This window comes from Corvus cornix, chromosome 5 (assembly GCF_000738735.6).
Source record: "Corvus cornix cornix isolate S_Up_H32 chromosome 5, ASM73873v5, whole genome shotgun sequence".
NCBI classification, from domain to species: Eukaryota; Metazoa; Chordata; class Aves; order Passeriformes; family Corvidae; genus Corvus; species Corvus cornix.
The window spans coordinates 47,910,503-47,938,167 of NC_046335.1; the positions used below are offsets into that span (position 1 = coordinate 47,910,503).

The following is a 27,665-nucleotide window of genomic DNA, read 5'->3' on the forward strand; positions in this document are numbered from 1 at the left end:
CTGCTGGAGAGAGGGTTTGGGGGAATCAGGCGAGGAGACGGTGCAGAGCTGTGCCAGGGTGCACCCAGACCTGGTCCCCATCCTTGCCTCCGTTCAAATCAGGCCCAAATACAGCGTGCACTGCAAACTTCAAGCTGCTTGAAGCGCATCTCACCCTCTCCATTGCCCAGCTTGCTCAGGTGTCTCCTGGGTGAGGAGAAGGAGACACAGAAGCACCCTTGGCACTGAATCAGGTGCAGGTGTTTCACTGAGGGGACCAGTTGCTTCCACTGTCACCAGCTGGCTTCCCTTTGATAAAAACAAGCCCATGGTGAAAGCAGGCTGGGGCCAGGAAAACGGGAGTTAGCAGCCTGTGCAGAGGGCTTTGTAGGTACTCTGCTGGCAAGGGGATGATGGTATTTACTAATACTTCTAAGCTAGGCTTTTATTTACCCAGTGGGTTTCACCTGCTTTTTCTGTGGCTGGTTCTGCTAAAGTGACTGTGGCTCCTTTGTGGAGCCTTGAAGGAATTGTATCTGGGAAACGGAGTGAAAGGGAAAATGTGTTATAGTATTGCAACACTTCCTACTAGTATTTAACATCCTGACAAAATTCATCTTTTCCACAAAAAAAAATCTTGAAGTGCTTCATTCAAGGGAAAGATATTTGCTGTGTTATAAAAGTGTCAACATTTCACTTACAAATTGGTCATTCTTTTGGCAGTGACTTTAACAGAAAATTCCCCTTGGGGCTATCATGCCGCTTTGTTGGTTTTTCTTCCCTTAAGAAAAGAAAAAAGCCAAAACCAAACAACTTAAAAAGCAAGCACGATTTACTGGGTCTGGTGACTGGATAACTGTTGCACTGCAGGCTTTAAGTGCTGGGGCTGAGGCCAGGAGATGAAAGGAGAGAACTGAGGCTTCTCCAGCAGCAAAGTGGATGCTCGCAGGTCAAAGCCTGAAGCACTGCCCTGGTCCCTGCAGCCAAACGATTGCCTTACCACAAGTTTCTCCTTTTCTGATGTTTATGCTTCTGCTGTTATTAACATCTACCCATAAACAAAAGCATTAATGGAAGGGGAGTGAAGGGTGTCACAGACCAATACTTGAAATCATTTCTCTGTGCTTCTTGCTCTGATCTAATGCACTATGCTCTCCACTGCTGACCACTTTCTTACCCTTGCTTCTCCTTTCCATTTCTATGTTTCTCTATGTGGCTGTTTATTTCTCCTCTCTTGTACAACAATGCTGACGGCTTTGGCAGATTACAAATGTCTGTCTAGTCTTGGGTTTTTCCTGCTCACCATGTGTGGATGCTGGTGTTGGAGCCTACCATCTGGCTGGGGTTCCTCTGAGGATCTCTCTCCTGCCTCACCTGTAGAACAGACATGATAGGACTTGTGGGTGCCACTTCATTTATTCTTTTGCCACCTTGTTGTGCCCGGGGACAAAAGAGAGGTGACAGCAAGAGTAAGGAGGCAGGCAGTGATCTGCAGAAAATGACGGTTTAGTCATCCTGATCTGACCATGATCTCCATCTGATTGTAGGCTCTCAAGAACAAGAGAGACTTTCAATTTAATTTACAGCAGAAATCTCAGTCTCTGATGTTTTTGCAACACTTTCCCTAAGCTAAGGATGCTGATGTTCTCCTTCAAATTTCCCTTCTTGAAGATGGTGACAGCAGAGGTGCAAATCAGCCCCTCCTACTGGGAAGTGCCTTACCATGCCACCTCTCTCTTTTTTGTGCTAGCTTTACCATTATTCTGAGTAGACCTTTATTATGGGAAAATAATGGGTGGACGAATATAATATACTCAGATATAATAAAAAGAGTGAGAATCTGTAAGTGTAAAACCCCTCAGTGTTCTCGGAGTCAGCCACGGGAGCATCCACTCACTTCTTCAAAGAGCAAGCCCCAGGGACCAGCTTGAGAAGACCTGCAGTGAGTGCCAGGGGTGCTCTGAAAGCACCTGGCAGAGCTCCTGTGTGCCAGAGTGTGCACAAAGCTCCAAAGGAGCTGGGCGTTGATGGTGTCCCCAGAATTCTAGGCCATTTGTTACACTGCCCAATAGCCTCCTTGGGGTGCGACATTAACTTGTGATTACACCTGGTGCTGCTTTAATAGTGTTAGTCCCATTATTCCCAGGTATGCCTTTGGCTAGTGCTTTGTTGATGGCAGTTTCTGGGAAGCAAATCGAACCCTCGTTGGCCAATGCCCAAGCTGGGCAAAGCCAGGCCAGCTCTGCCTGCTGTCAGCTGTGCAAGGGGCTGCCTTTCACTCCTAATTCCGCCCCCTCCCAGGCTCCTGGCCCACAGCCAATCCAGATAAGAAATGACTGAAAATTGTTGCTGTTAGCCATCTATTCTGTGACCTGCATGAAAAGAGTGGAACGACCTCGGGACTAGTCCCGGCACACAGCCGTCTGCCCACAAGCCGTGGCAGCCGAAAAGCCTTGGTAGGCAAACCAAAGGCTGGCAGGACAAATATTTTCTTGGCAGCTGCTCCTCACGGATGGGAGGGGAGGCAGCAACAAGCTGATACGCAGGAGGTCGCCTCGCTGCCTGCTGTCCGTAACAAGATCTTTATGAGGTGTTAATGTAAATGTGAGTTGTTTTACATTGAAACCAACCGTGGGCTATTTTCTGCACGATGATCTGTGGTGAAAAGGGTATTTGCTGGTGGTATCTTGTGGTGGTAGGAATAGGAGGAAGCCCTTTCCCTCTGGACTCTTATCTCCTAATGTTCTCTCCTGAAGTCCCCTGTGGTGCTGGGGCTCTGCTGAAGCCACTCTCCCTGCAAGGAGGACCAGAAATGCCATTCTGCCATGGAGATGCTGCAGGGCATCCTCCTGCCTGCTGCCTAGGTCTTCTTGGGGTGTACAAGCCTTCAAGCAGGCTGCATAGGCCTTTCCTTCAACGTTATTTTTAGTAGTATGTGAAGAAATTTGGAAGGAGCGTAGCCATGGAACTGAAACTGAGGTTGCCCATGAGGGACAACATCATCATTTAAACACTACTGGGCAATAATGCATGGAACTATTTTTACCCTGTGCTGGGCTTTAAGTGCTTTGGGTAACAAGAAAAGCTTCAGTCTGAGCAACAAAAAAATGCCAAGGAGGGGACCATGGTTGAAAATTGAAGGGTTTTTCAGCCTGGGGATGGGGGCAGCTAATCCTGACACCAACCTGCAACTTGTTTCTTCTTCATTAGACATTAATGTGTCATTAGACGTTTCTGTGACCTGTGAAATGCTGCTTGGGAAAATGGGCAAACATCGATGGATGGAGATGTGAGAGGTTTACAGAAGTGTGCTTTTATCTGCACATTGACAAGTGTGTGCCCCCCTGGAGTCCTCAGCCTTTTGTTTTTTTCTTAGTTCTCAGAATTCCTTAGCTTATTTTCTTCTTCCTGAATCTATCAGACTCTCCTGCAGCCCTGTACCTTAGGGCTGGGTTTGTGTCTTGCTGGGAGCTGGGGTTTCCATTTTAGGCACGGAGTTTCTAGTTGTACATCTAGAGTAATGATGTTCTCATCAGAGGCATTCCCCATTCCGGCCACAAGTGTTCCGTGTAGCAGCTTAGGCAGGCACCCAGACTTCCTGGAACCCCTCATGGCAGCTCGTGGTTGATGGCAGCTAACCCAAACACTGAGGGTCTCATCATCAAGTGTAGCTGGCTCGTGCAAGCAGGGGAAGTACCTGGCTGAGAAGACAGGTCTGCTGTTACTCTTGCTGCTGACAGGTGACTCTCACGGTCAGAGGGCTTTCATCAAGTCTTTGAACTGGCACTATTTTGCATAAACGGAGCAGAGTTCTGGGTCTGAGTTTTTAGGGTCAGAAGCCTTCTCAACAGGCTCCAAGCAGTCTTCAGGTGGTGCTGAAGATGAGTGAGCTTGGCTGGCTAAAGGTACCCACTGCAACTGCCAAAGAACCTACCTTGCATCCTCCCTAATGCTTTCTTTAAAGGGTGCAATGATTCAGTACCCTTCTCTCTAGTGTAGCAGAGCTCTCTTCAGATCTGCCATGGCCACGGTCAGACAAAGGAGTCCCTCTGTTCATCCTGTATTTCTAAAACACACATACATCCTTTTCCCTGCACCTTCTTCTCCCTCAACTGTTTGGAAGACTTGTGACCACTGTGGGGTTTTTTAAAGTAAATTGTACGCTCCTGATTTCCCTCTAGTTTCGACTGAAACTCTGACTGACAGCATTAAGGTAACTTGTGATGCTGACTAAGCTCCTTTTTTTTCCCCTAATATTAATATTGCTTAAGTGAAAACTGCTTACAGCTGATTTCTTGCCAATACAGTTACAGTTGATACTGCTTCAAAGTTGCTGCAACAGTATCTTGGGTGATCAGATGAATGCGGTAACAATGCTGGGAGTTACTTGACTAAGAGCCAAATATTGCTTTTGGAAATACTAAAATGATCAGTGCACCTAAGGAAGGAAAACAAACACCCTGCCAAGCAGTGGTAACATGCTTTAAACAAATGCATTCTGCCATAATGGGACACTTGTGCAGACCAATGCAGCAGTCCCGATTTCTAAACCGCTTGGAAAAGATGACGTGATGTTGGTTTAGGCTGAGAATAAATATGTGTGTCTCTATGAGTTTATGTCTGGCTAAATTTTTGGAGGTCATCTGTGAGGATGAAGCCTTTAAACCCTCTCTGGGGAAAGGTACCACATTACTCGCCCCTCTCCACCAGCCCTTCCTGCTGCTGCCAAGCACAGCCGATCACTTAACACCCAGGTCAGCTCACAGCTCTGGCTGCTACCTGGGGGACTGTTCAAGAGCCATAAAGGGTAAAACCTTTGCAAGACATTTACTAATTTGAATTCCCTGTGCCTTTCAAAGGGAGTGTTTATTACAGCAACTTTGATTAGGGACTGAACTTGTAGCAAAATAATAATAATGCTCTCGATTGCAGGCTCCTAAATACTGCTTCCTGTTAAGGGCCTTCATTTTCCCATGGCTTGTTTTGGGGATTTTTTTTTTCCTCTCCAAATGGAATCATGTATGTGGGATACTCTTACAGATCCAGATGACAGAGCATCCACTGCAATTACTGAATCTGGAATTGCTAAGTGACACTCCTGAAAAATTTTACCTTCCCAGTACTAAGGCAGCAGAGACTATACACACAGTCCCTGTAAAGTAGGTCAATTTTAATAACCATTTCTGCTTTGTGTTCATTCAGCATATTCCACAGGCCAGCCCATTTTAATCCATTCAACTCCTAACATTCACCAGAGCTCTTTAAGGGAATTAACAGTCTCTGCCATACTTTTTTTGTGCCATCAGCCCTGTGTTTTGTTTCACAGCAGTCTTACCTTAAAGACACACAGTTTTTACCTCTGGCTCACCTCCCTTGAAGCAGGTCTGCAGCATGAGCCCAAAAATAATGGACAGAGCTTATTAATATCTGACTACAGTTTCCATGGAGTAATTCACATTTGCTTATTGCCTTTAGATAAAGACTATGTACATGCAGCTCAAGTTAGAGTAGCACAAGGTGGGACACTGTGGGTTAGTCTGTGTGGTTTTTAAAGGACAACACTGTTCTCAGAGGTGCTGCTCCCCTGAATAAAGGCACCCCAACCTACCTCCTGAGACCTGCTGCCAGGACAAACAAACTTCAGATACCCACTTCCTCTTAACCTTCCTATGACTCTCCCATCATCCCAGGCAGGGGCAACACAGCCTCCTGCAAATGCACCTTCTGCACGTTCAGGAAAGGGGTTACCAGCCCCAAACCCGCCTTGTCTCCTACACACATCTGCAGCTCCCCACACATCACCCCGGCAGTACCTGCTCCAAGTGCTGAGTTTATAAAACTTGAATGGGGGAAAAAAAGTAAGCCTGGAGATTGTGCTATGCTGCTCCTTATCCCCTTCTGCACGTGAAGCCTGGTCCAGGGAGAACCGCCTCTCTGCTGTATTGGTCATTACTCCCCTCTCCCACCCCTCCAGGCAATAGTTAGGTAACCTTGCACATTTCTGGCAAACATACATATCTTACAGCCCTGAAGCCATTTATAAATATATTTTTATTTATAAAGTCAATTTACATAAAATATGATACTCTCTTAAAAACTGCATATGTACAACTTAAGAAATCCTAGCAAGTGCATACAAAAATGCCTTCAATACATTTTTTTTTAATAAAACTTCAGTTTTCAGAGAGGTGGACCTTCACACCAGGCAAACTCAGACACCACGTTAAAACACCACGTAATTTACAGTCTTTTACTGAAGTGTTTGGAGAGAATAATTTAAAAAAACCCAAACAAACACCTTTTCATCTATACCGTGTATGTTCCCAAAACATTCCAGCTGGTAGTGTTCAAGAACAAGTGGATAGGACCTGCTAAAAATAGAACCATCTCATCCCTTTTCTCTAAGGTTTCTTGTACAAAAATAAGTCTTCATACACCAGTGTCCCTATAGGCAGTTCAAGTTACATATAAAATAGAATCTGACATGATAAAAAATTCCCTCCCCCTCCAGAAACAAGGAAGCATCAAGTGTTTTTAATTTCTTTTTTTTTTTTGTTCCTTTCCACCCCTCCAAAGCAACACCAGACAGCAGCGGCGGGGGGAAGCAGGTTCGCTCGGGCATCCTCGTCGTGGGTCGGCAGCTCGCAGCGGGCAGGCGGAGCCGCTGGCCCCGCGCAAGGAGCGGGACCCCGCAATCAGCTACACCATTGCACTTTCCACAGCCAGAAGACGACGGCTGAACCCGGTGAGAAAAGCAGCCAGCGGGGGCCCCGCCGGGGTGGAGGTCAGTACTTTCGGGGGGATGCTGCTGCCGCCGAGACCGGGGGCGCCGACGTGCTGCGGACTGAGCGCGGCTGCGGAGAGACGTGAGAAGAGCCCCGGTGGGTTCCTGCCCCTCTCCCCCGAGCCCCGGGGGGCAAGCGGCGCCCCCTCCCATCCGGCTGCCCCCTCACCTCCCGCCGGGTCAGTAGCTCCCCAGCCAGCTGGTGAAGTCCAGCAGCTCCCGCTCCTCGGGGCTGAGCGCCGCGTCGTAGCCGCTCTCCTCGGAGGAGCACGGTGAGCCGGGCGCGGAGGAGGCGAAGGAGGGCGAAGCGGAGGAGTAGCCGCCGCCGCCGCCGCCAACTTCCCCGACAGCCACCCGCCCGCGGCCGTCGGGGAAAGAGGCGGCGGCGTCGTGCTCGTCGAGGAGCCGCTGCAGGGCGCGGATGTACTCGACGGCGGAGCGGAGGGTCTCCACCTTGCTCATCTTCTTGCTGGCGGCGCCGTGGGGGACGTGCTGGCGGAGGGCGGCGAAGCCCAGGTTGACGAGCCGCACGCGGTTGCGCTCCCGCTCGTTCCGACGGGCCACGGCGGCTGCCGCCGCCGCCCCGGTGCCCGGCAGGGCGGCGAAGGCCAGGCGGCGCTTGCAGCGCAGCAGCTCGGGGGAAGCGGGCCGCCGGCGGCCGCGGGGTGCGGCGGGGGGTAGCGGCGGCAGAGCCCCGCCGTTCATCGCCGGGCGGCCACGGCGGCGGAAAAAAAAAACACACCCCAAAACTTAAAAAAAAAAAAAAAAAGCCAAAACTAAATTTAAAGCGAGACAAAGGAGGCGGGGGTGGGCAGCGCGGGGCAGTTGATCCCATGCCCGTGCTCTCCCGCCGCCGCTCCGCGCCTCTGCGGCGGGTCCCGCCGCCGGCCGGCCCCTTATCAACGCGCGGCGGCTCGCGAGCCCCCGCCGGCCGCACGCGCCGCGCACGCCGCGCCACGCGCGCCCGCCGCCGCCGCGCCCCCGCCCGCGCCCTCCCCGCGCGCGCCCCCGCCCCGCGCGCGCCCGGCGCGTGGCGCCGCCGGCCCCGGCAACCGCCCCCCCCCGGCCTCACACACACCCCGCGCACCCCCGCCGCCCGCGTCCCGGCCCTGCCCCTCGGGGTGCGCTCCCTGCCCCCCCGCTCCAACCTTCCCTCAAATCACCGCCCCTGCCCTGGCAATTTTTGACGTTTTAGTGTAATTTAGTTATTATTATTACTCGGGGGAGGGGCCTCCCTCTCGCCCCGCCTCCTCCGCACCTCAGACCGGGCACGCACGAACTGCCGGGACTCGCCGGTGCCCTCGGTGAGTGGAAGCCCTGGGTTCTGTCCCTTCAAATGTGCCACCAGCCCGGCCCCTGCCGAAACCGGGTACCTCGCGGGTGACGGTGTGGGAAAGGCGGCGGCCCGGCAGCGCGGCTGCTCCCAGGGCTTTCCCTGCGGAGCGGGGAGTGCCGGCGCCTGGCTGCCGGTCGGTGCTTGCCTGGCAGAGGGACGGGACACGCCGGGGCTCTGCTTTGTTACATCCACCAAAAGAGTATAATAACAAAGATTTATAGCAGTGGCGTGAATCATGTTGCCAACGCCGGCTTTTTGGGCTTCAGTGGGAGATTCAGGGATAAAGGTATGGAGACAAGAAGGAAAATGCGAAGGTTTTGTAGCTCGGGGGTTGCAGTCCGGCTTCCCTCTGCCATGCCAAGCAGTCCTCCTTGGCTTGCCATCAAGCAAGCCTTGCTTCCAGCTCCGGTGGGAAGAGCAGCACCGTAAGGTGCGTTCAGATAGCTGGATGGAGTGGGGAGGACAAAGGAGCTTCCTCCTGGAGTCCCGGGAGCTTGTGGGAAGAAATAACTTGCATGGTTTTTGCTAAATAAACAGGATGGATGGAGGGGGAGCTACATGAACGCACTGCCCTGGAGCTGTGTCCACTCTTGGCTTCAGCACAGCTTCAGGATGTGCTGTCCTGGCTTTGATCCTACCCAGCCTTTAAAAAAAAAAAAATCCAGTAGTGTGGGGCAGTTCAGTCACAGGGCTTCACTTTTTGGGGGGGAACATAACCCCATCTCAGGAAAGTGCTCCAAGTGGGTGTCTTTGGCACCAACATGGACAGGTGCCAGCAAGACTCTGCAGCTCGATTTGGATATCAAAGGGTCTGTATTCCCCTGGCTGCCCTGAACCACTGTGGTGCTGGTCCTTGGGTATATCTAAGCCAAAATGGTAGTTCAAAGAGCTATCATTTCTTGATGTGACACAGAGGGGGCTTTTCTAGTTTCTGTGTGGGTTATTTAGGGAGCAGCAAGGCTCCATTATGTTGCAAGAGAAATATTGCCCCTGGGGATCAGTTGCAATGGCAATGGCTTGAAGGAACCAGCCCCACTGCAGTGTCCCAGGCAGCCGAGCTGAAATTCCTGTATGGAGCCTGCGAGCACTTTGATTTTCTGGTAATCAAACACGCAGAAGGCTTAACGCCCAAATTCAGCGGCTCCTGAGACATTCTTGGCTGTGCTGTAGACCTGGGGGCAAACCAATGAGCAGCCCTACAACTTCTCTGAAGGACTTGACCCCAAAGGAGTGGCTCATGGCATGGGGCACAGGTGGAGTATTTTTCCTGGTGGGTTCCGGGCAGCACCAGGGAGCTGCTTGTGCCTTGAACATATTTGGGAGTGCACAGACTGCTTGCTCAGCTCAGGCCATGTCATGCACTTGTCTCCAGCATCTGCAAAGCTGCCCTGGCTGGTACAGGGGGCTTCCCTTGCGCTCACTGTCAGACGTAGCTTAGTCAGTAGGGCCATTACTGCAGTGGAGTAATACTGATGTTCTTTTATTACCTCGTCTCTAATTTCTGCTGAAAACCTTTTTCACAGGAAAGGGGAAGCTGCTGCCCTTGAAACCTTTCAAGAGAAAGCTTTCTGTATCGAAGTGCCACACTCAAGAGTAATAACTGGATTTTTATCATACAAAAATAGCTACAGGGAATTTTTTCATTAATAACGCACACCAGTAAACCCGGTCTCAAGGGAGAGCGCGCAGCCTCCAGCCACAGAGATTCCACGCTCAGCTCAGGGATGAGCTTGACTTGTCCAAATTGGGTTCAGGACTGCTGATCACGACGTGTGTTTCCAGCCAGATGTGGCCATCGGATCTGATATTCAACACACAGCAAGTGCTTACACTTTCCTAGCAGTGCAGCTGGCTCCCCAACAGTCTGCAGGAAGGTAGGTAGGTACATCTTGTACTCAGAGAAATGCAATCTCACTTGAAATCTCTTTATAAAGTTAATGACTATGTAAGATCCAGTAGAACAAGACATCATTAAACACTGTCTGTGCTCATAATCAACTTCCTGATCATAATCTGCGGAGAGAGAGCATCCAGCAATGTGCTACCCATCCCCAGAGAGTAGGGAGAAGAAATTCTCCTCTCCTGGAGCAGGTAAGGCAAAAATGGTAACTGTGTGGTTGGTGTGGACACCTTGCAGCCCCATGTGGCTTCAGCCAGTGTGCTGCAAGGTGGCCAAACGATGCTCAGGGGGAAGGAAAAAGGGCCTCTGGAAAGGGCCTCTGACACTACATTTAGTTCTTGCACCTGCCAAAGGTGAGAGCAAAGTGCTGCCCCTGACTTGGCACATGTGTCAGCAGGAAGGGTGGGGTGCTGGGTCAGCCCTGGTGTCACCCCATGCATTACAGGCAGCTGACATGGGCTTTTTAGAGTATTTTACCAAAACTTTCTGGACTCCAGTGGAAAGCAATAGAGGTCCTGTTGCAATAAAGCTTGGGAGGATGTATGTCAGAAATAAAAAGCAATGGGCAGTTGAGCAGCCCTGTCCTTGGTGAGCCCACTTGCCAGACTGGGCTGTGCTCACACTGGTTTCACCAGGAGCAGGACTAGATGGAGCAGGGCTTGCATTGTGTTTTCAGGTCTATCACCTGCACAGCTGGCTCCTGGGCAGTTATGGTTTGCAGTTAGCATGTGAAAAAGCAAAAATAATTTTGTTTGAGTAGGGCGGTGTGCCTTAGAGCTATGAGTATGGTTCTTTCAGTGGAGAAAGATGTTCATTTGGGTTTATTCTTTGAAGGGATCTGCAGCTTATGCTCTTTTCCAATGTAATCTTTCTCTGGCTTGATGAACTATTTTTAATAACTCTTCTGACATTTTATTTGCTCACCTATAATAATTTCAAATTGCCTGGGAATCACTAGAGGATTTCTGGGACACACATTGAAAATAGTAATAAGTAAAAAAGTGCTTTGGAGATACTATGATTTCTCTCTGGTTTTGTGTCTTCCAAGCCTCCAGCCAGCCTTGTTTCCATTCACAGTGGAGTTGTATGGTGCATCTGAAGCTTGGCAAAGCCCAGCACCTCCCCCTTTTCTCCTGTCATTCCTTTCTTGAAAAGAGATGGCCCCAGGTTTAAAAGTTGGTTTTTAGCTTTGATTGTGTGTATGTGCTAGATGAATGCTAAGCGGCCTTTACAATGCATCCTTGTGATGTGCCCGGGAAGGCAGACGCAGGCTCTGAGGTCTCCCCGGCTTCCCATCACCCCTATGGCTGCGCTGCGGTTTGATATGGACATGTTTTATTTACGAGCGAGCTTTAGGGTGAATCCAGCCGTGCTATGGGCAGTAGCTGAAGGACTGAATGAGCTGAGCCACTGACACTTGTAAATCTGACACATTTGGAGCTGCTTTCTGCTGTGGAGGAGAGGTATTTTCCCTAATGGTGCTGTGCGCTGGAAAAGGAGGAGGCTTGCTGAGAGGCAGCAGAGACCTGGCGCAGGAGTATCCTGACTGGATGATGGGTGTATTTTTAGCTCCTGGGTGACATCCTCTTTCTTGCTTCCAGCCCATCCTTTCTCAGGAGCATGAGTAGCAGTGCCCCAAAGCCCAGGGGGAGGTTTCTCTTCCCTGCTGCATTGACAGTGTTCAAGCAGCTGAGGCTGGAGTGCTGCTGTTCCATTACTGGTGGCTGCACTGATGGAGTGAGAAGGCACCAGCTTGAATTCAGCCTCTTCTTCTCCATTTGTGTTTAGTGTCCCAAGTTCACCCCCTGCAGCATTAACACATCAAATCCCCCAGCTCTTTTAGAACATCCCTCTGACAGAGTGGGCATTGTTTCCCTCCAGCTCAGAAGAGTGTTGGGAGTTTATAGCTTTGCAAAAAAATATGATCTGGCTTTGTTCCCTTTTTAAAATCAATCCTTCCCTTCTGGATGAGGTGGCACATCCTTCCGAGACCCATGCAGCTGGGGATGCTGGTGTATATTTTCATAACAGACGTCTGCAAGCTGCTGCAAGGCTAGAAAGAGAGCACCTGTGCTCCCTGGGGTATTTTCAGACTCACTACCATCTTTCCATGCTCCAGCTGATAACCAGAGATAAGGGAGGAAGCCACAGGCAGGAGCTGTGGTCACCTGTGGTTTTGCACCGCTTCTGGGAGCGATAAGTTGTGCTCTTGCAAAGGGGACTGATCAATAAAACCTGCCCGGGTGGGCAGGAAGCCGAGTCTTGCTGGAAAAGCCGTGCTGCCATCCAGCCCACATGCTGGTTGTGAGGGTGGTTCCCTGGCATGCCACCAGCCCTGCCTCTCTTCCCAGGAGGATGAGGTTGAGGGGACACCCTGTTTCTCACCAATGCTTCCTGGACAGAGAGGTAGGCGTGTGCCAGCAACAGAGCACCCAGGGGAAGTTTAATCCCTTAGAAAGTAAAGTGTTGCAGATTGCCTTTTCGATGGGCACAGGTAAGATGTGCACACAGACTCCCCCTGTGCTCCCTTCAGCAGTGCCCTTCCATATGCCAAATTTGCCTCCTTCAATCACAGCCCAACCTCTTAATATCCCAGCTCTACTCTACTGATTTCTTTTGGGTGAGGGAGTGACTTTCTTTTGGCTGTTTTTTGGGGGGAGGGGTGAGGAAGCAACTTCTTTTGCTCTTGTTAATTTTTTGATGTTAGAAATCCACATATGCTCTGTCCCAAACAGGAAACTTTCAAGGCATACCTGTATGGGATAGAAGGTAAGAGAGAGGAAAGAGAAACAGCAAAAAATCCCTCCACCCCTGAGCCCAGCAGGCAGAGCAGTTAGTAGAGGGAATGGGTATTAAGCAAGAGCACCAAGCACTGCTGGTGGGAGAAGCATCAGAAGACACGGGCAAGCTACTCAGAAATTGGCATTTTCTACCAAAACAGAGGAAGCAGCTGTTTAAACCCAGGTGTTTAAAGTTGCAGACCTGCTTTCAGAGCTCCGTGAGTCAGTGAAGGTACCCGTTTTTATGGCTGGAGATAAAAGGAGGCAGAACATATTTTGTGGGAAGACCAGGAGCCCTTGCAAAGTGGGTAGATAGCGATTTTGGGACCTCTCAGGTGGACCTGAGGTGAGGTGCAAGGCTCCTGCAGGAACTGAGGAGACCGTTATAGAACTGGGGAGGGAATTGCCCTTCAGAAAGCCCACGTCGATCATCCTGCCCTTCGGGAAAGGGTTGTGCTGGCCTGTGGGGACCTCTAGTGTGAGACTTGGCTTCTCACAGGTCTCTCTGCGGTGGCAGTCGTTTTGGACCGGGGAAGGAACTGGGGTCTAGCGGGAAACGAAGATGGGTTCCATGTTTTTTTCCCTCTCCGTCGCTGTGAAACAGGTTCTGGGTGTGCTCAGGGCAGGTGACACGGCTTGGTGACTGTCGCTCGTGGCTGGGCTGATGTGGCTTGGTGTTACACACAGAGCTGTGCTTATGCCTTCTTGCAGCCCTTCCAGATTTAACCTGTAACTCCATGGGTGGACCAGCTCTGCTGCCTTTGTACTAGGGATTCTTCACCTTGGAAATGCAGGTGACAACACCCCTGTCTGTCCTCTAGTATCAGAAGAAATGATGGGTGCCCACAGTTCTGCATTCAGATGCAATCCTAACTCTGACAGTGTCTTATAAGGCATTTTCCCTGTCTGGTCTGTTCCCGGCCATCCTGCTCCTGAAGGCTTGGCATCAGCTGCCTTACCAGCTTGTTGTCCTCTCCCCACTGCCCTCCTGCCCTGTTGTCTAGCCATTGGTTTTCCTCAGATGGTCTCCAGATGGTAGCCAGAGGAGGAAGGTCTCTGTCTGCACACGGTACATAAGTATCTCCTCCTGGGCATCAGGGCAGGCACCTGTGAGCCATGGGGACACCTGTTTTTGGCACTGGCTGTGGCAGTTCTCATTGGCATCTTGGAAGGCTGCAACCAAGATGATCTGCAGGAAAGCTTGCAAGAAAGCTAGTGATGTAGTCAGAAAATCACAACATGCTTTTTCCTGTGCTCATGGCTTTGTGCAACTTGCTTTCTCTTCGCTTTACAAAATGCATCTTCCTTCCTTTTTTCACTCCTCTCCTCCTCCTTCTTTGTCATCTTCCTGCAGTTACTGTTGTGGGATGGTTTTACTTTTTTGCTCCCTTTGTTTGCCACCTGGAGGGAGTGCAATTATTTTTCATTACTCTGTTTCACCTGTTCTCCACCAGCCTGGTTCCAAAACTAAGGATGATTAAGGCACTCAGTTATTCAGGCTGACTTTGGCCAGATCATTCTTGAGGCTTCTTTGCGATTTACTTTTGAGAAATACGTGTCCTGGAGACAGCTGGTTTTGAAGACAAGAAATCTTCTGCAGCTGTGGGTCCATGGAGTCTTCAGTGCTAGGAGAGGGGAAAGGACAGAGTTAAAATGTCCACGGACAGTGAGCATCTCTGGGGCAGGGGGTTATATTTCCATATAGCCATTTTCCTGAATAAAATACTACCAAAATGTGTTTTTTTCCCGTATCTGCAAATGCAAGTTCTAATAGAGACTCAGCCAAAGGTTATTGCCCTGTGGTAGTTTTACATGGGGAGAGAAGACTCTTACACAGATCTGTTTGGGGGGGTTTAATCCCTTCTTTAAACAACAGGTTATTTTTTTTTAATAATTTTTTCCTAGACTTTTTCCCAAAATACTATTTATGCAGATTATAAAAAAAATGTTACCGACAATGTTTATTAAGCAAAACTGCATTTCAGTGAAAGTCAAAGCCAGGATATTTTGACACTGACTTTTCATTGCACAGTTTAAATTTTTTTTTAAGGGAGCTTTGCTCCAAACTCCATGAAAGGTTGTTTTTCTGTGTGTTCTTCCTTCTTTCCCAGCTGGCTGTGTGTGGGAGCGGACAGCAGCTGACTGAGAGCATGTTCAGAAGGTGACTGCCCTAAACAGGATTTAATAATCAGGCAGGAGGAGGTGCATCGGCACGTGGTGGGGACTCCACTTCCTGAGAGGCCCTGCTGTGGCCATGCCTCCTTTGGTGGAAACCCAGGCTTTATCAAGAGCTGGAGGGACCAACTGCCAGCTCTCTCTGGGGACAAGCTGCCATGGGACTGAGGTGCGGGATGAGGACCACCAAGTGCCAGCTGCTGGTGACCAGCCTCTGTGTCATGGTGAGCAGGCAGGTTTGGGGGGATCTCTGCAGAATCGAGGTGAACCATTGCCTTTGCCATTCCCGCTCCGAGAGGGGATGGTTTTCCCACGTTCTGTTTTTGGCGGGCGGAGGGCAAGCACAGCCAACTGCCTGAGTTATCATTGCACCATGGGCGGTTATCGCTGGCCACCAGCATCGCCCCCCCTCCTCTGATAGACTTCTGGTTTCTCAGGGATGTCACACCACTGCTGCTCTTTCACAACTCAGCAGCTGCCTCCAAGGAGAAAGAAAAGGTCGCTGCTGGCAGAATGGGTGGTTCTCAGCAAAAAGATATTTGCTCCTGTCTCCTTGGAGCAAAAGAGAGAGGACAGACCTGCTGCAGTCACACTTGCTGCTGGGAGGGTGGTTGACTGCAGGTGGGATCGGTGAGAATGTGAAACCACAAGGCTTTGGTGGAAGTGTGTGTGAGAAACCTGTGGATCAGCACCGCAAAGCGAAAACAATTCCAGGGACTCTTTTTATCAGCTTTTGAAGCAAATTCAAGGGGAGTTTCTGGATATCTGCTGTAAGAGCTGATGGGAAATGGTGGATACTGGAGAACACTTCTCCTGGATGCTTTGACTTGTATGTTATTGTTGCGTTTTCACTTCATCAAAACTTGCCAGTTTAATAATAGTAATAATAATAACAATACCAACAGCAATAATAATAATCTGTATTTAGTTCAAAGAGGGTTGGTGGCTTTTTAAGAGTGTAATTAAAAGTAATACCTTATTTTGGGCCACAAATGAAGTTTGTAGTTTGACTGTACAATGGTTCTCTCTTCCAAATAACAGAATACACCATTTGGAGGAAATGAAAGGAGGATTGGTACCAAGCATGTTTAGAGGAGGCATTAAGGCACAGCCGCTGTGGATGGTTAGAATCTTGTTATTGCTGTTAGGAGGATTTTAGACTGGTGTTTCTCGGAAATCTGAGCTAACTGGTGTTGCACTTAATATTTTGCTGGGCGTGGGTCAAGATACACAGTAATGCACAGTCTGAAGGATCTGAAGGTGCCACAAATTAGGTTAGACAAAATGCTATGGTTTGGATGGATTTAGTCTCTGAGACCGTAAGCCTCCAGCAAAAGCTATTAGAAAATGTCACACAGTGGGGATTATGTTGAGATTGCACTGTCACATTTGACACAGGTATAGCTGCCTCATTTTTCTGTATTGTGAAAGCACAGAATGATGAAGCCTTATCTTCAGAGCTAGGAGTGGCCTTGCATTTTGCAGGTTCATTACACTAGATTTGGAGCTGGTTTTGCTTTTGGTGCCTTTGTCCCAGCTCTGCCACCAGTCATGCTGCAAGGAGCCCTGCCCTAGAGCCATCTCCCACAGAAAAGTACCATCAGAAATGTTCTTTCTCCGTCACCTGGATTCAGTCTGGGCAACATGGAGGGTGATGTGCAAGTAGTTACCCTGTGCCTTAGGCATACGAGTGCTCTCAGGGCTGGGACAGAAACAAGCCAGCAACACCTTGCAGAGACAGAAACCAGCACAGACAACTTAGAGTAGTACAGGACTCAGCTCTTTGCCCTCTACTGTAGGAAACAGAGCCAACAGCAGGCAGCGAGACTGGCTTTGCAAAGAGCAAAGCAGAGAACATCACCCCTGCCTAAAACCACTCTTGAAGCTGGCAGCCCTCACAGCCACATGTGTGCAGTCTGCAGAATGGGGTGGCACCACCCAGGTGCTGCCAGGGCATCAATCCTCTCAGTTTTCTTCATATGGTGGGAATTTAATCCACGGGCACTGGCCAAGAGACTGTGGGCTGCACAGTGTCACATGCACTCATTATGCAGGAGAGAAGAACAGCTTTAGTATTTTTAAGTGTCTGGGGTTTGTCCTTTTATGTGCATTTTGGGGTACATATGGTGGTCTCTGGATGATCAGGCTGTCTGCATTTGCATGGGGCTCAGGAGTATTCAGATACACCTCAAACCTTTGTGTGCACCCAGAAAGAGCTGCTGCCTTGTAAATCCCTTCCTGAAACCCTTCTTTTCCAGCTCCTGGGGCTATCCATTGCCACGCTGAGCACAGTCACCCACTATGGGCTCCGTTTCACCCTCATCAGCAACGTCTCCCTGGACAGCAACTCCTACAGGGTCATCCACCACAGAGGTATGTTGCGGTCACATCCCAGCGAGAACTTTGGTCATACCAGGAGCTACAAAATTCCCTAAAGCAGTTGAAGGAAATATCTCAAGAGGAGGAAGGAGCTGGATTTTGGAGGATGCATTAGGACTAACACAGTCCTACAGGCACTTACTTTCCCATATCAAACCTGCATGCCTGTAACCAAAGCATGCTGTGGGAGCATGGGGTGCTCAGGTGCTTCTGTGTTTGCACCTGTTCCTCTATTCACCATGTCCCCATCCTGCCCCTGTGCTGCAGTAAGAGCTCAGGAGGAGCTCCTCAGTCACTAAAAGTGCACTGGGGCTGGCAGGAGACTGGGAGCATGGGGAGAGGAGCTACAGGAGTTGAAGCAGAACGCAGAAAATTGAGGCTGGGAGGAGAAATGCATGGCAACACCTAGAGTTTGTTTTAGGAAATGTGGGGTATTTTTGCTTTCACAAGGGAGAAGTCTCAGGTACAAGGCTAGAGCAAAGATAGCCCAGATACTAAAATACCCTGCTCGCCTCTGCTGCACTTGCATCTGCTGCTTCTCCCAAGCTGTACTCTGGGTTTAAACACGCTCATACCCTCTCGAGATCCTGGTTCTCAATTTCAGTTTAACAAGGCAGGTGTAAAAACTATGTTAGTCCAAAGCTAAGGTACATTCCTTCCCTGTTCCTACACATAAAGGGGTTATATATTGGCGCTGACTGTAGCCTTGCAGGCTCTCCCACCCCAGTCACCCTCTCCAGCAACGCTTCCACTTGCCTTGTTTGCAAGTATTATCTCAGCATGGTTAGGGTAGCAAAGCCCTTTGCCGAGCCGTGGTCCCTGAGCCCTGCCCTGGGGCACCGGCTGTGATCCTGCCTGAGCCAGGAGGAAACCAGAGGGTGAGTGTTGCACCAGATTAGCAGTGCCTGGAGTCCCGATAGGGGCTGTGGGACAGCTGCTGCACACCAGCACCCCCCATTTGGGGGGGATCCTTATCAGAATGCTGAAATAATTGGCAGCTTGTGGTCTGTTGGGTGGACCGACACCATTTTAGGCTGCTTCACTTTGCTGGAGCTGTGGGAACCACTCAGAGGTTTACAGCCCTGCCAGACATACACAGCAAAGCATACACAGATAGTGGGTATTGAATAAATTACAGACAAAATTCAGTTCTGCAGCCTGGACATTTGGGGCCAGCTCCTCAAAATGCACTTTTTGGCCTTTCTCTGGATGAAAGCATCAGACTAGGCCTCTGGCATCTGACCACAACTCCCATGTCTGACTTCCTTCCAGCTTTCTACTTTGGGATCTGCCTGAGCATGACCCTGATCCTGGCAGCTCTGCTGAGCTCTGCCGCCACGGTGCGGGAATCGCAGTGTCTCACCGCCATGGTGCGTATCCGTACCCACAGGAACTGGCTGGGAGGGGCTTTTTGTCACCTGGGGCTGGCCCCCTTAATGTGTGGTGCTGGGAGCTGTGTTGCCTTATGCCTGGAAGCATGTATGCCTGGGGAAGGAGGTCCTGTTGTTCCACCTTGTGCTGCAAGGGGACGTTTTTGTAGAAGCAGGACCTTGCAGAGCTCTTCAGGCTGAGGATTGCATCCTTCTGTGCCTAGTTTCCTTTGCCAAGGCCCTGTGTATGCAGCTTTCAGAGGCAAGGTGCTTATCTGCCAAGGAACTATGGAGATGACAATTCCCAGGGTATTTTTTTTCCCCTCATCAAGTGAACACATGGTTTGTGTGGGGAAACCTTAGCAGCATGATTTTGAGTCTCACATGCTTCCCCTGACTTGTGACAGCAAACTAGCCACTATTTTTCACCCCATCACTGCAAATATCCACCACAGTGGTGGTGTGAGGCATACAAACCAAGGCAGAAGGTATGGGGGATTTGGGCTGGACCCTGAGTTTTGGCCTACAAGGAGAGGTAGCATAAGAGCTGAAATTCCCCCTTTCTCCTCTCCATCATCCACAGCGAAGTGCCTGTTTGGGCCTGGACCATGTTGACAGTAGTAAACTGGACTGTGAGCTAAGCTCCATTTAAAAACAGAGCCTGCATGTGGGGCTTCGGCTGCACAGAGCAGCTTCCAGCCTTGGGGCTGGAGGGATGAGTGGTAAAGTGCTGCTCACTGCATGTTTTCCCATGTGAAGGGCAGGAGTCAGCAGGTAGGTTGTTGAGCATGAAATCGTGTTTAATATAAAATAATTGCATTGCTGTCATACAGTAACTTTAAAGAGATTTATCTAATGTGTGTAATTGGGGGAAATGATACTGATGGCAGAAATGAGAGGCTGACACCTTAAAATTCAGTGCAAAGCAGCCCCTGAGATTAATGTTTTCACCTTCTGAATATGCCATCTTCCTTTCTCTGTTTGAGATGCCCAAAGGGGCCTGAGTTCCTATGAATAACTCTAACAGAATAGGTGTAACTTCCCACCCTTTTGCTGAAGTGTTTTTAATGTGTGCCTGCAACTACCACATCTAAACCAATGGGTATGTACAGATTAGTGGAGAAAGTAATGGCTGCCTGAAGATGCAGCCAAACTTCTCTATAATGTTTATTTGTTGCCTTACTCTCTGGTATGTGGTTGGGGCATGCCACTCCATAGAACAGGCTGTTAAAATCACAGGCATTTCCGGATGCGATAGTTAAAGATGGCAAACACATACTGAGCGAACTCCAGAGCTGCTGTCCAAAGGCACTGTCCACACGGTGCTGCTCTCCCTTCCCGTTGTAACGTGGGTGATCCTTTCCCCCAGCCACCCATCATCTCCACCAGCCCAGCTGGTTTGAGCTATCACAGCCAAGCTCTGCCCACCAAAAAAACCTCTGGCTGGCAGAACCCTCAATGTGGCTATTTTTGTGGCTCCTAGTGCATCCTGTTGGCTTGTCTTTAGCTTCCACAGTTTTGGGGGGCGGGGGGGGAGAGGAGTGGGATGTGGCCGTCTTCATTTTGGACCCCTGATGGCACCTTTGCAGGGAGGTCACGGTATCGCTGCCTGGCGGGAAGCAGAGGAAGGGTGCGAGGTGCCGGACGAGGCGTCACGCCACGCTGCTCTGAGCAGGGATAACGGGATGCCTCTCGGCTGCCCTTAAGCCCTGTTTCCGCCGCCTCCGTGCCGAGCCGTGGGGCAGTAGGCGAGAGGGCCGCTGGCAGCCGGGCGGGGCCGGTCCAGCGCCGCGCTCCGCCGCTGGAGGGGCCGCGGGGCCCGCCGGCCGCCCGCTGCCGCTCCCTGCCCGCTGCCGCTCCCCGCGCGCTCCGGGAGATGCTGCGGAACGCGCCGGGAACGGGAGCAGCCCCCGTGACCCCTGCGGGCTGCTGGCACGTCCCCAGCCCTCAGGAATTAACGGGAACCCTGGCAGACACCCAAGAGCTGGCCACCAGCAACAGTATTCTCGGCTCCAAGTGTTCAAGGAGCTCATCGGAGTCTTAAATCACACAGGGGGGCCTTTACCTATTCCTAAAAATCGCCCCCTCTCCTCCCAACTGTATCTTCCACCAAAGCCCAGCTCGCTGCTTGTTTTCACCCCAGTTCCCACTCCCAGGGCACACTTGTAATCTCTGATCTGCCAGCAAGAAGCAAAGGCAGGGAGAGCCAGCCCTGACGGCTGCAGCGAGGTGTAACCGCAGGCAGGAGTGGGGTTTGGCCCTGTGGGGCTCCAAAACTTGTCAGAGTGTTGTCCAGCTCTGCTGATCCCTGCTGGGCTGTAGCTCACAGGAGGGATCAGCCCTGGTGCTTGGAGTTTTTTTCCTCCTTCTGCAATAGAGAGAATCTTTCATCTTCCCCTGCTATTGATTTTAAAGGACTTTTCCTCCCTGCATTGAGTGTGTCTTATTTAGAAGACCATTTAATTCATTCTTTAATCAAAGAGGGAAGACATCAGAGTATTTGCCTCACATCTGTGGCTGTCCAGGAAACCGAGCCATGCTTGGGGGATGTCTGCATCAGTGTGGCTAGTTTACCACAATGCCACTTGGTAAACGGGCCACCCTGTGGAAAAGCTGACCAGGATGCAGACGGGCTTACGGGAGCACTTTTTTGTCTGTTTTGGTTTTATATGCTCATGCTGCCTGGCTGTCTGGAGGTTTGTGTGCCTACAGAGGAGGGGTCTCTGGTCTTTGTAGGCCTTACTGGTGCTGTTCTAATACCAGTAATGGGTGCACAGTGCTTAGAAACCAGAACAGGACAAACTGGTTTAGGCACACACATCTCAGGAGATTGTCTTGTAGCTGCATTAGCAGTATCATGAGACCAGACAGATGCTACTGTGCATCCACTGCTGCTTGTGAGGAAGCTGGTTCCAAGAAAGTAATTGAGAACTTAAGGATAACAAGTTATGTTCTAAATTCCAGGAATATTACCCCTGAAGCTCCTCTTAAACAGGGAGAATAGCAACAGGCTTATTGACTGTTTTCCAGCTGAGGCAAACCCTGCTTTCTGGTGATCCATGGCCATCGTGAATGTTAATATCCTGCAGCTCTCACAGCCCCTGGAGGTCGTGTCGCTATTGAAGGGCAGGAAAAGGAAGGAAAACAGCAGTTTTCCTAGTGCTGTTTGTACAAAGGAAAGACTCCAGCACCGGTGAGGTTTAAAGCATCATGTGTTGTTATCTGGTCAGACAGAGAAAGAGAAAGAAAAGAAAAAACAGGGAGCAACATTCCAACTATAATATCCCAGCTGAAATTCTTACAGCCTAAAACCTGACTTGTATAGAGGAAAATTTGTGTTCAGGATAGAGCAGATGTTCCAAAAAAATTCAGTGGAAAAAGCCTCAGTGCATGCCCGGTATAACCCAGTTTTTCATCAAGATTGATGAGCTAGTAGGGCTAGCACACAGCACAGGCTGTTTGCTTTATTATACCCAGGTGTAGGCTAGTGTGTAGAGGGTCCTTAATATAACTGCAGCACACGTCAGCATCTTTCTTTCTAATTTAATCTGTCTCCTGTGCTCTCCCTCATGAAGCAAGACTTCTGAGTGAGGCATCTGTGTGCCAGTGGCAGAGCTGGTGCCGAGGACAGATTCCTCTTTCTGATGTCACTGACTCGTGTTTGCTCTGTGCAAGGGCAAAAACAGTGCGTGCTTTTAGATGAACTCGGTTAGGCAGGGAGGGACACAACCTGATGGATGCAATCTGAAGTTTGCTCCCCCCTTCCCTGCCCCTGGGCTCTGCAGTCTGGCAGGGAGCTGGCCCTTGCCATGACCACAGCAGCACCAAAAAGCAGCTGGAGCAGAGCAGGGCAGAGGTCAGCTCCTTCCCTGGAAGTGTGGGAGTTTGGCAGAGCTACAGAACCCAGTCTGATCTAAAGGATCCCTCCCTCATCCAAAACTGACCCCCTTCACCAAAGGAGAAGCATCAGAAAGGTGAATTAAAAGAAACACCAGCCAACAGACAGGGTGCTGTTCCTGCAGACTCTGCCAAGTCTTTGGAAGAGAAATTGTTCCTTGCAGCAAGCATGGAAACAAGGTCATTCATAAAAGAGTAATTGATGTCTGCCTGGTGACAGCCTTCCACAGGGCTGATGTGGCTGTCTCTTGCAAAGGGAGCAGGCAGCAGCCTGTGGCTGGCTCTGAGGAACTCCAAGGGTCTGGGAGATGGTGAACCAGCCTCGACCCTTCCATATTTTGTATGCAAACTGCACATTGCCTTTTTCTTTTTTCCTCCAAATGTCTTCTAATGTAATTAGAAAGTTGCTCTTCCAAAAGCCTTTTGGCTGGGGAGTGAAAAAGCAGGCTATAATTCATTTATAAGATGTTCTCGGAGCCGTGTAATTTCTGTGCACCAGCTGGGTGGATGGGGAGCTTCCCAAGGGGTTGCATTTTGGTATTCCCAGAAAAACCAGACAGAAATAAAGGGAGAGTTGATGCTGAACATGAAGGACTGAGACGTGGCGTGGAGATGAGGAAGGGAAGATGAGAAGGAGGATTTTAATCTGCTGGGGGTTCTGGCCCCAGAGAGATGTTGTAAGTGCTGGAGCTGGTGGGGGAAGGAAGGGAGATCACAGAGGAAGAAATCTGGTTTGTCACTGGCATCCTGTTGTTCACACTCTCTGGGTTCATGGTGGGTCCCCACAATTGTAACTTTAATGGAATGATATGCAGAAGAATGCTAACATTGCTCTCAGTGCTGGTTTTTCCATCTGACTAATTTTCTTTTTTTTAAATTTTCCTGTCTTTGAACTTGATTTTGGTGAAAATGCCATTTGTTTGGTGGGGAAGTTGCTGGAGGCAGTGCAAAATGCAGGGTCTGGTCCTACTGAAGAACAACTTAACATGCCTGTGTAACCTCACCTCCTCCCTCCACTCTGTGCTGTACCTGCAGGAGTTGAACCCCCCACTCCAGCGGAGTTTTGGTCTGTGATATTTTGCCCTGCTAACTCTTCCACATCTTCATGACTTGTAACCCCCTTGTCATGTCAGTGTTTGATCAGACTTTTCCTCTCATCTCCTTTAGGGTCCTCTGTAATCTCATTTCAGCTCCTAGCAAGGCAACGAGTGATCTCATCAGCTGTATGGCCAGGCAGCTGCCAAAAAATAAATGAAAGGAGAGACTGGACATACATAATTTAATATTTTTCGTAAGAGCTGTACCAGGGTTTTCCCCAGTGTCCGATGCAGAGCGTGAAACAAGGCAGCCCCAAAAAAGTGGTGAAATACCAATGGCAGTTTTGTTCCAGGAGCAAAGTCCCCGGAAAGTGCAGAGAAACAGAGCAGATGGACAAGAGCCAGAAAAAGGAGTTTACTGGCACATTCACTTTCATTTCCAGGATTTGAAGTAACACGTTTTCCTTTCTTTCTGCTTATGCATGAGTTTGGAGCTTTTTTTTATTAACTATATCTTTTAAGCAAATTTTTTTGTGAAGCAGAACTGGTAGAAGCAATGTTCTTCTTCCTCTCTTAAGCTTGAATTTGGTAAAATTTCATGAAAGATTTAAACTTTTTCAAGTTATTACAGTTGTACAACAAAAACAGTCATAGAAAAAATTAGAAATCAAAATAATATGCAGTCAGCTGGCTAAGTTTCCCACATACTGTTGTGTTGAAAGAGGCACAGTTTCATGGAAAAACTTTTAAGGGTATTAATTTTCAACTGATGCTTATTCATCATCTTTTGTCATTCCAAGACTAAGCCATGGATTCATATTTGATGAGCCCAGTTAGCCTTCAAACACTTTACAGGCACTTCTTCCTTCCTTTTTTTTTTTTTTTTAATGTGAACAAGATCATTTGGTCCAGCTGTCACAGCAGGCGAGTGCTTTTTATATCAGGGTGTGTGGGTTCTTTGGTCCAGATTTGTTCAAATAAAAATAAAAGCATGTAACTTCCAGCTCTGCAAGCCTAGGGAAGAAGACAAAAGTCAAGCCACGTCCTGCATCATTGCTGTTATTGTTTAGACACTTCAGGGTCAGTTTCTGGCCTTGATTGTATTTCTGTCATCCTGTTGTCTAACTAGAATGGTGCTGATCTAAAGAAGGCAGCTTGGCCGTGGAGCTGCCGCCTTGGTCACAGAGTAAGTCCAGCTCCTCTTCCACAGCAGGTTGATTTCTCTCTATCCCAATTATTTGCTTCTTTCTGGACTATTTGTGTGGGGTTTGCCCTCTTTGAAGCCAATAGCCAAGTTTTAAATCCAGGGGATTGTATTCCATGAGTAAGGAGATGCTATTCTGGAGCACAGTCCTGCAGCAGAAGGGGAGCATACTGTAAATATCATGTTTTTATACCTTATTTTCTTTGTCCAGTAGGAATTTGGGCAGAATAGAATAACTGCTCTGCAGGAAGCTGCCTGGTTTTTTGGTCAAACTTTTCAATTGGTCACAGTGTAATTACAGGACTCCTGATGGAGAACCACATTATTGTCCATGTAATTTCTTTTAAGTAACTGACATTATGAGGGATATTAAAAGAAGGTGATGCTTAAACTTTAATGAAACTTGCTCAAACAAGCATATTAAATATGTCCTGATTGTGTTTGCAAATGGTTATTTTTCTCCCCAGGCTGTAACTGTTGGTATTTTTCGTCTTTATCCTCAGGGATTTTTCTGTTTTGCTCTGGCCTTTTGTGGACTGATCCCAGCTGCCTGCTGGAGATACACACACAGCACGGAGGTAAGTGTTGGCTGCTAGAAAATACCACCAGCATCTCGTCAGAGGTTTTTTTTGTAGCAACTATTTCTCCCATGAAAGGGACATCTGGTGTTAATTAAGACATCCATATTGAGGTCTATCAGATCCATGCTCTGTTGCATCCATCCCTTGGAAGAACAGGGTCACCTTCATCAGCTGCCTCTTCAATGGGATCATCTGAAGGGAGAAGCCATGGAAAACCTCATGCAGGGCAAATGCTTTGTGCTGAAGGCAAAACAAAATGCAAGTCTCATTAGCTTTGGGATTTTTTTTTTTTTTTTACAGGGGATGTTTGCTTTGCTTTGTTTTGTTTTAAATGAGATGCTTGACTTTTGAAAAGTCATTTCCAGCTGGTTCTATTTCCTGCTAATGTCAATTGAGAGCCTCTATTCGAAGGCAGTGGCAGGTTGTTCGGGTTGTCTCTGGCAGTGGCCAGGAGAAACACCCAGGAGATGTGTTTATTAACATGCAGCAGTGGTACAGGAAAAACACAAGAGTGAAAAATGGTGTTTTGGGTCACTATCATGCTGGACCAGAAAGAGAAGATTGTAGGAGGTTGAATTTGGAAGAAAGTTGGGTTTTGAATTGTTAATCCAGAGCTTGCTGGTGCTGTCGTAGAGGGTGGTGTGGGAGATGCGAGGTGCCGGGGAAGTTGGTCTTTATTCCCCTTTTTGCATCCCTGCACTTAAAAATACAAAATTTAGGAGACTCAGAAGTGTAAAAAAATCATGACATCTTTCTTTTGAAAGCAGAACACTGGTATTTTAGGCAAATACCTAAATAATTCAGAGATAGATGTTTCATGCAGTGGCTCAGTCCCTGTCTCTATTTTGCTCCTCCCCGGCCCCAGGCACATGCCATAACCTGCAATGTTCTGGGCAGCTATGAGGATCTGAATAACGTGAAACATCATCCCAGTGGATTAGGGATTGATGCTGCCAGCTCATCATTTTAGGGTTACAGATATTGTGAGGGATCAAAGACCAGTGTGTCAGAAGGCTGGTCTTGAGATTTCCTTCTGTGATGGAGGAGCACAGCTCCATCAAAATCCCAGAGACTGTGGCAATTGCTTTTGCTGGGCACAAGGAGCCCTGTCCCCAAATGGTTCAGTGTCCTGTGCATAAATTAAAACCCAGTCCTTCTGAAAGCAGAAGTCAAGGTTAAGGTGAGGGATAAGGTCCTGCTTCTCTAGAAAGTTTTCCCAGAGCTGGCCAGTGCCCGCAGTAGTTGAAAATCCTTTGATATGTGCAGGTGGCTACACTGGACCAGGCTAAAGTTGTTGGCCAAGGAGATTTTTGGCTGACCTGCTGTTGGCCAAGCTAACAGCATAAAAACCCAGCAAGCACAAAACAATGCTTTTTCAGATGCCAGCAGCTTGTGGCCCAGGTGTCTGCTGGTGACACCTGCTGGTGCCTTTGCCTTCAATGTTCTCCCTGGGCTTTTCTCTGTGAATTTGCCCAACTGCTTTGGAAACGTTAGGGTTGAGTGCTGATGGCAGAACAGCATCTTTTATCTGTACACTTAACTGGCTGAAGTGGATTCAATCAGGGCTGAGACATCCATGAAAAAATATCTTTCCACAGCCTCTTTATTTTTTTTTTCTTATTGTTTCAGGCAAAACTATCAACATTTATTACATTCACACTAAGAATGTAATATGGAAATAATTTTGTTCTCATGACCAACACAGAAGGGAGCACACTTCCCTCCTTCTTCTGCTGAATTTAAATTGTAGATTGAAGCAAAGGTGTTAGCAAAGGAGAAATGGCACCAGAAACTGTGTCTGGTTGGCATTGTGAAACTGTGTTTTCCAAATAGACTATTTAGTTTTACTTTTAATCCACATACATGGTGCAGGGCATAAAAAGTTCACAAGAAAAATGTTGTTTGTTGGATTAATACAGGGATGTGCCCTTCAAAAAATATTGTGCTGAAAAATTTTTAAGGAGAATTACTTTGTATATCTCTTAATCACTACATCTGGTTTTACTTCAAATTATTTTCGTGGGGTTTTTTTTCTTTGAGTGCCCTGCCCACAAATGCGCCCATGGTTATGGTTAGCTTTAGTAATTGGTTGGGTTTCTGTAAGCAAAACAGCTTCCACTAGGCAAAATTATGGGCTTTTGTAAAAGGTTTACTTTCTGGGCAAAGAAAACCAGCACTGTTTCTGACAACAGAAAAAAAGAATACCATTAGAGACCATCTTGTGTTTCTCTGTTCCCTAAAAT

General features: G+C 48.8%; 2 protein-coding genes across 4 annotated transcripts in view; one reads left to right on the forward strand and one right to left on the reverse strand.

The window, feature by feature from the left end:
* Window positions 1-6,011: 6,011 nt before the first annotated feature.
* Window positions 6,012-7,688, reverse strand: ASCL2 (achaete-scute family bHLH transcription factor 2). Its single transcript, XM_039553176.1, has 2 exons — window positions 6,933-7,688; window positions 6,012-6,833 (listed from the first exon to the last, which is right to left on the reverse strand). The coding sequence occupies exon 1, from the start codon at window positions 7,466-7,468 to the stop codon at window positions 6,944-6,946; it is 525 nt and encodes a 174-aa protein (XP_039409110.1). The 5' UTR covers window positions 7,469-7,688; the 3' UTR covers window positions 6,012-6,833; window positions 6,933-6,943.
* A 301-nt stretch (window positions 7,689-7,989) lies between these two features.
* Window positions 7,990-27,665, forward strand: part of TSPAN32 (tetraspanin 32) — a 44,943-nt gene continuing 25,267 nt past the window's right edge. For 2 of the 3 annotated variants that reach the window (XR_005602080.1, XM_039553174.1), the window contains exons 1-6: window positions 7,990-8,067; window positions 9,623-9,977; window positions 14,891-15,178; window positions 17,213-17,327; window positions 18,606-18,703; window positions 25,345-25,419. Coding sequence is in view for 2 of the 3 variants with exons in the window: in XM_039553174.1 (XP_039409108.1) it covers window positions 15,113-15,178; window positions 17,213-17,327; window positions 18,606-18,703; window positions 25,345-25,419 (354 nt within the window). In the remaining variant the exon portion in view is untranslated. The remainder of the gene's footprint in view (window positions 8,068-9,622; window positions 9,978-14,890; window positions 15,179-17,212; window positions 17,328-18,605; window positions 18,704-25,344; window positions 25,420-27,665) is intronic. The other variant, XM_039553175.1, reaches the window with a different exon arrangement.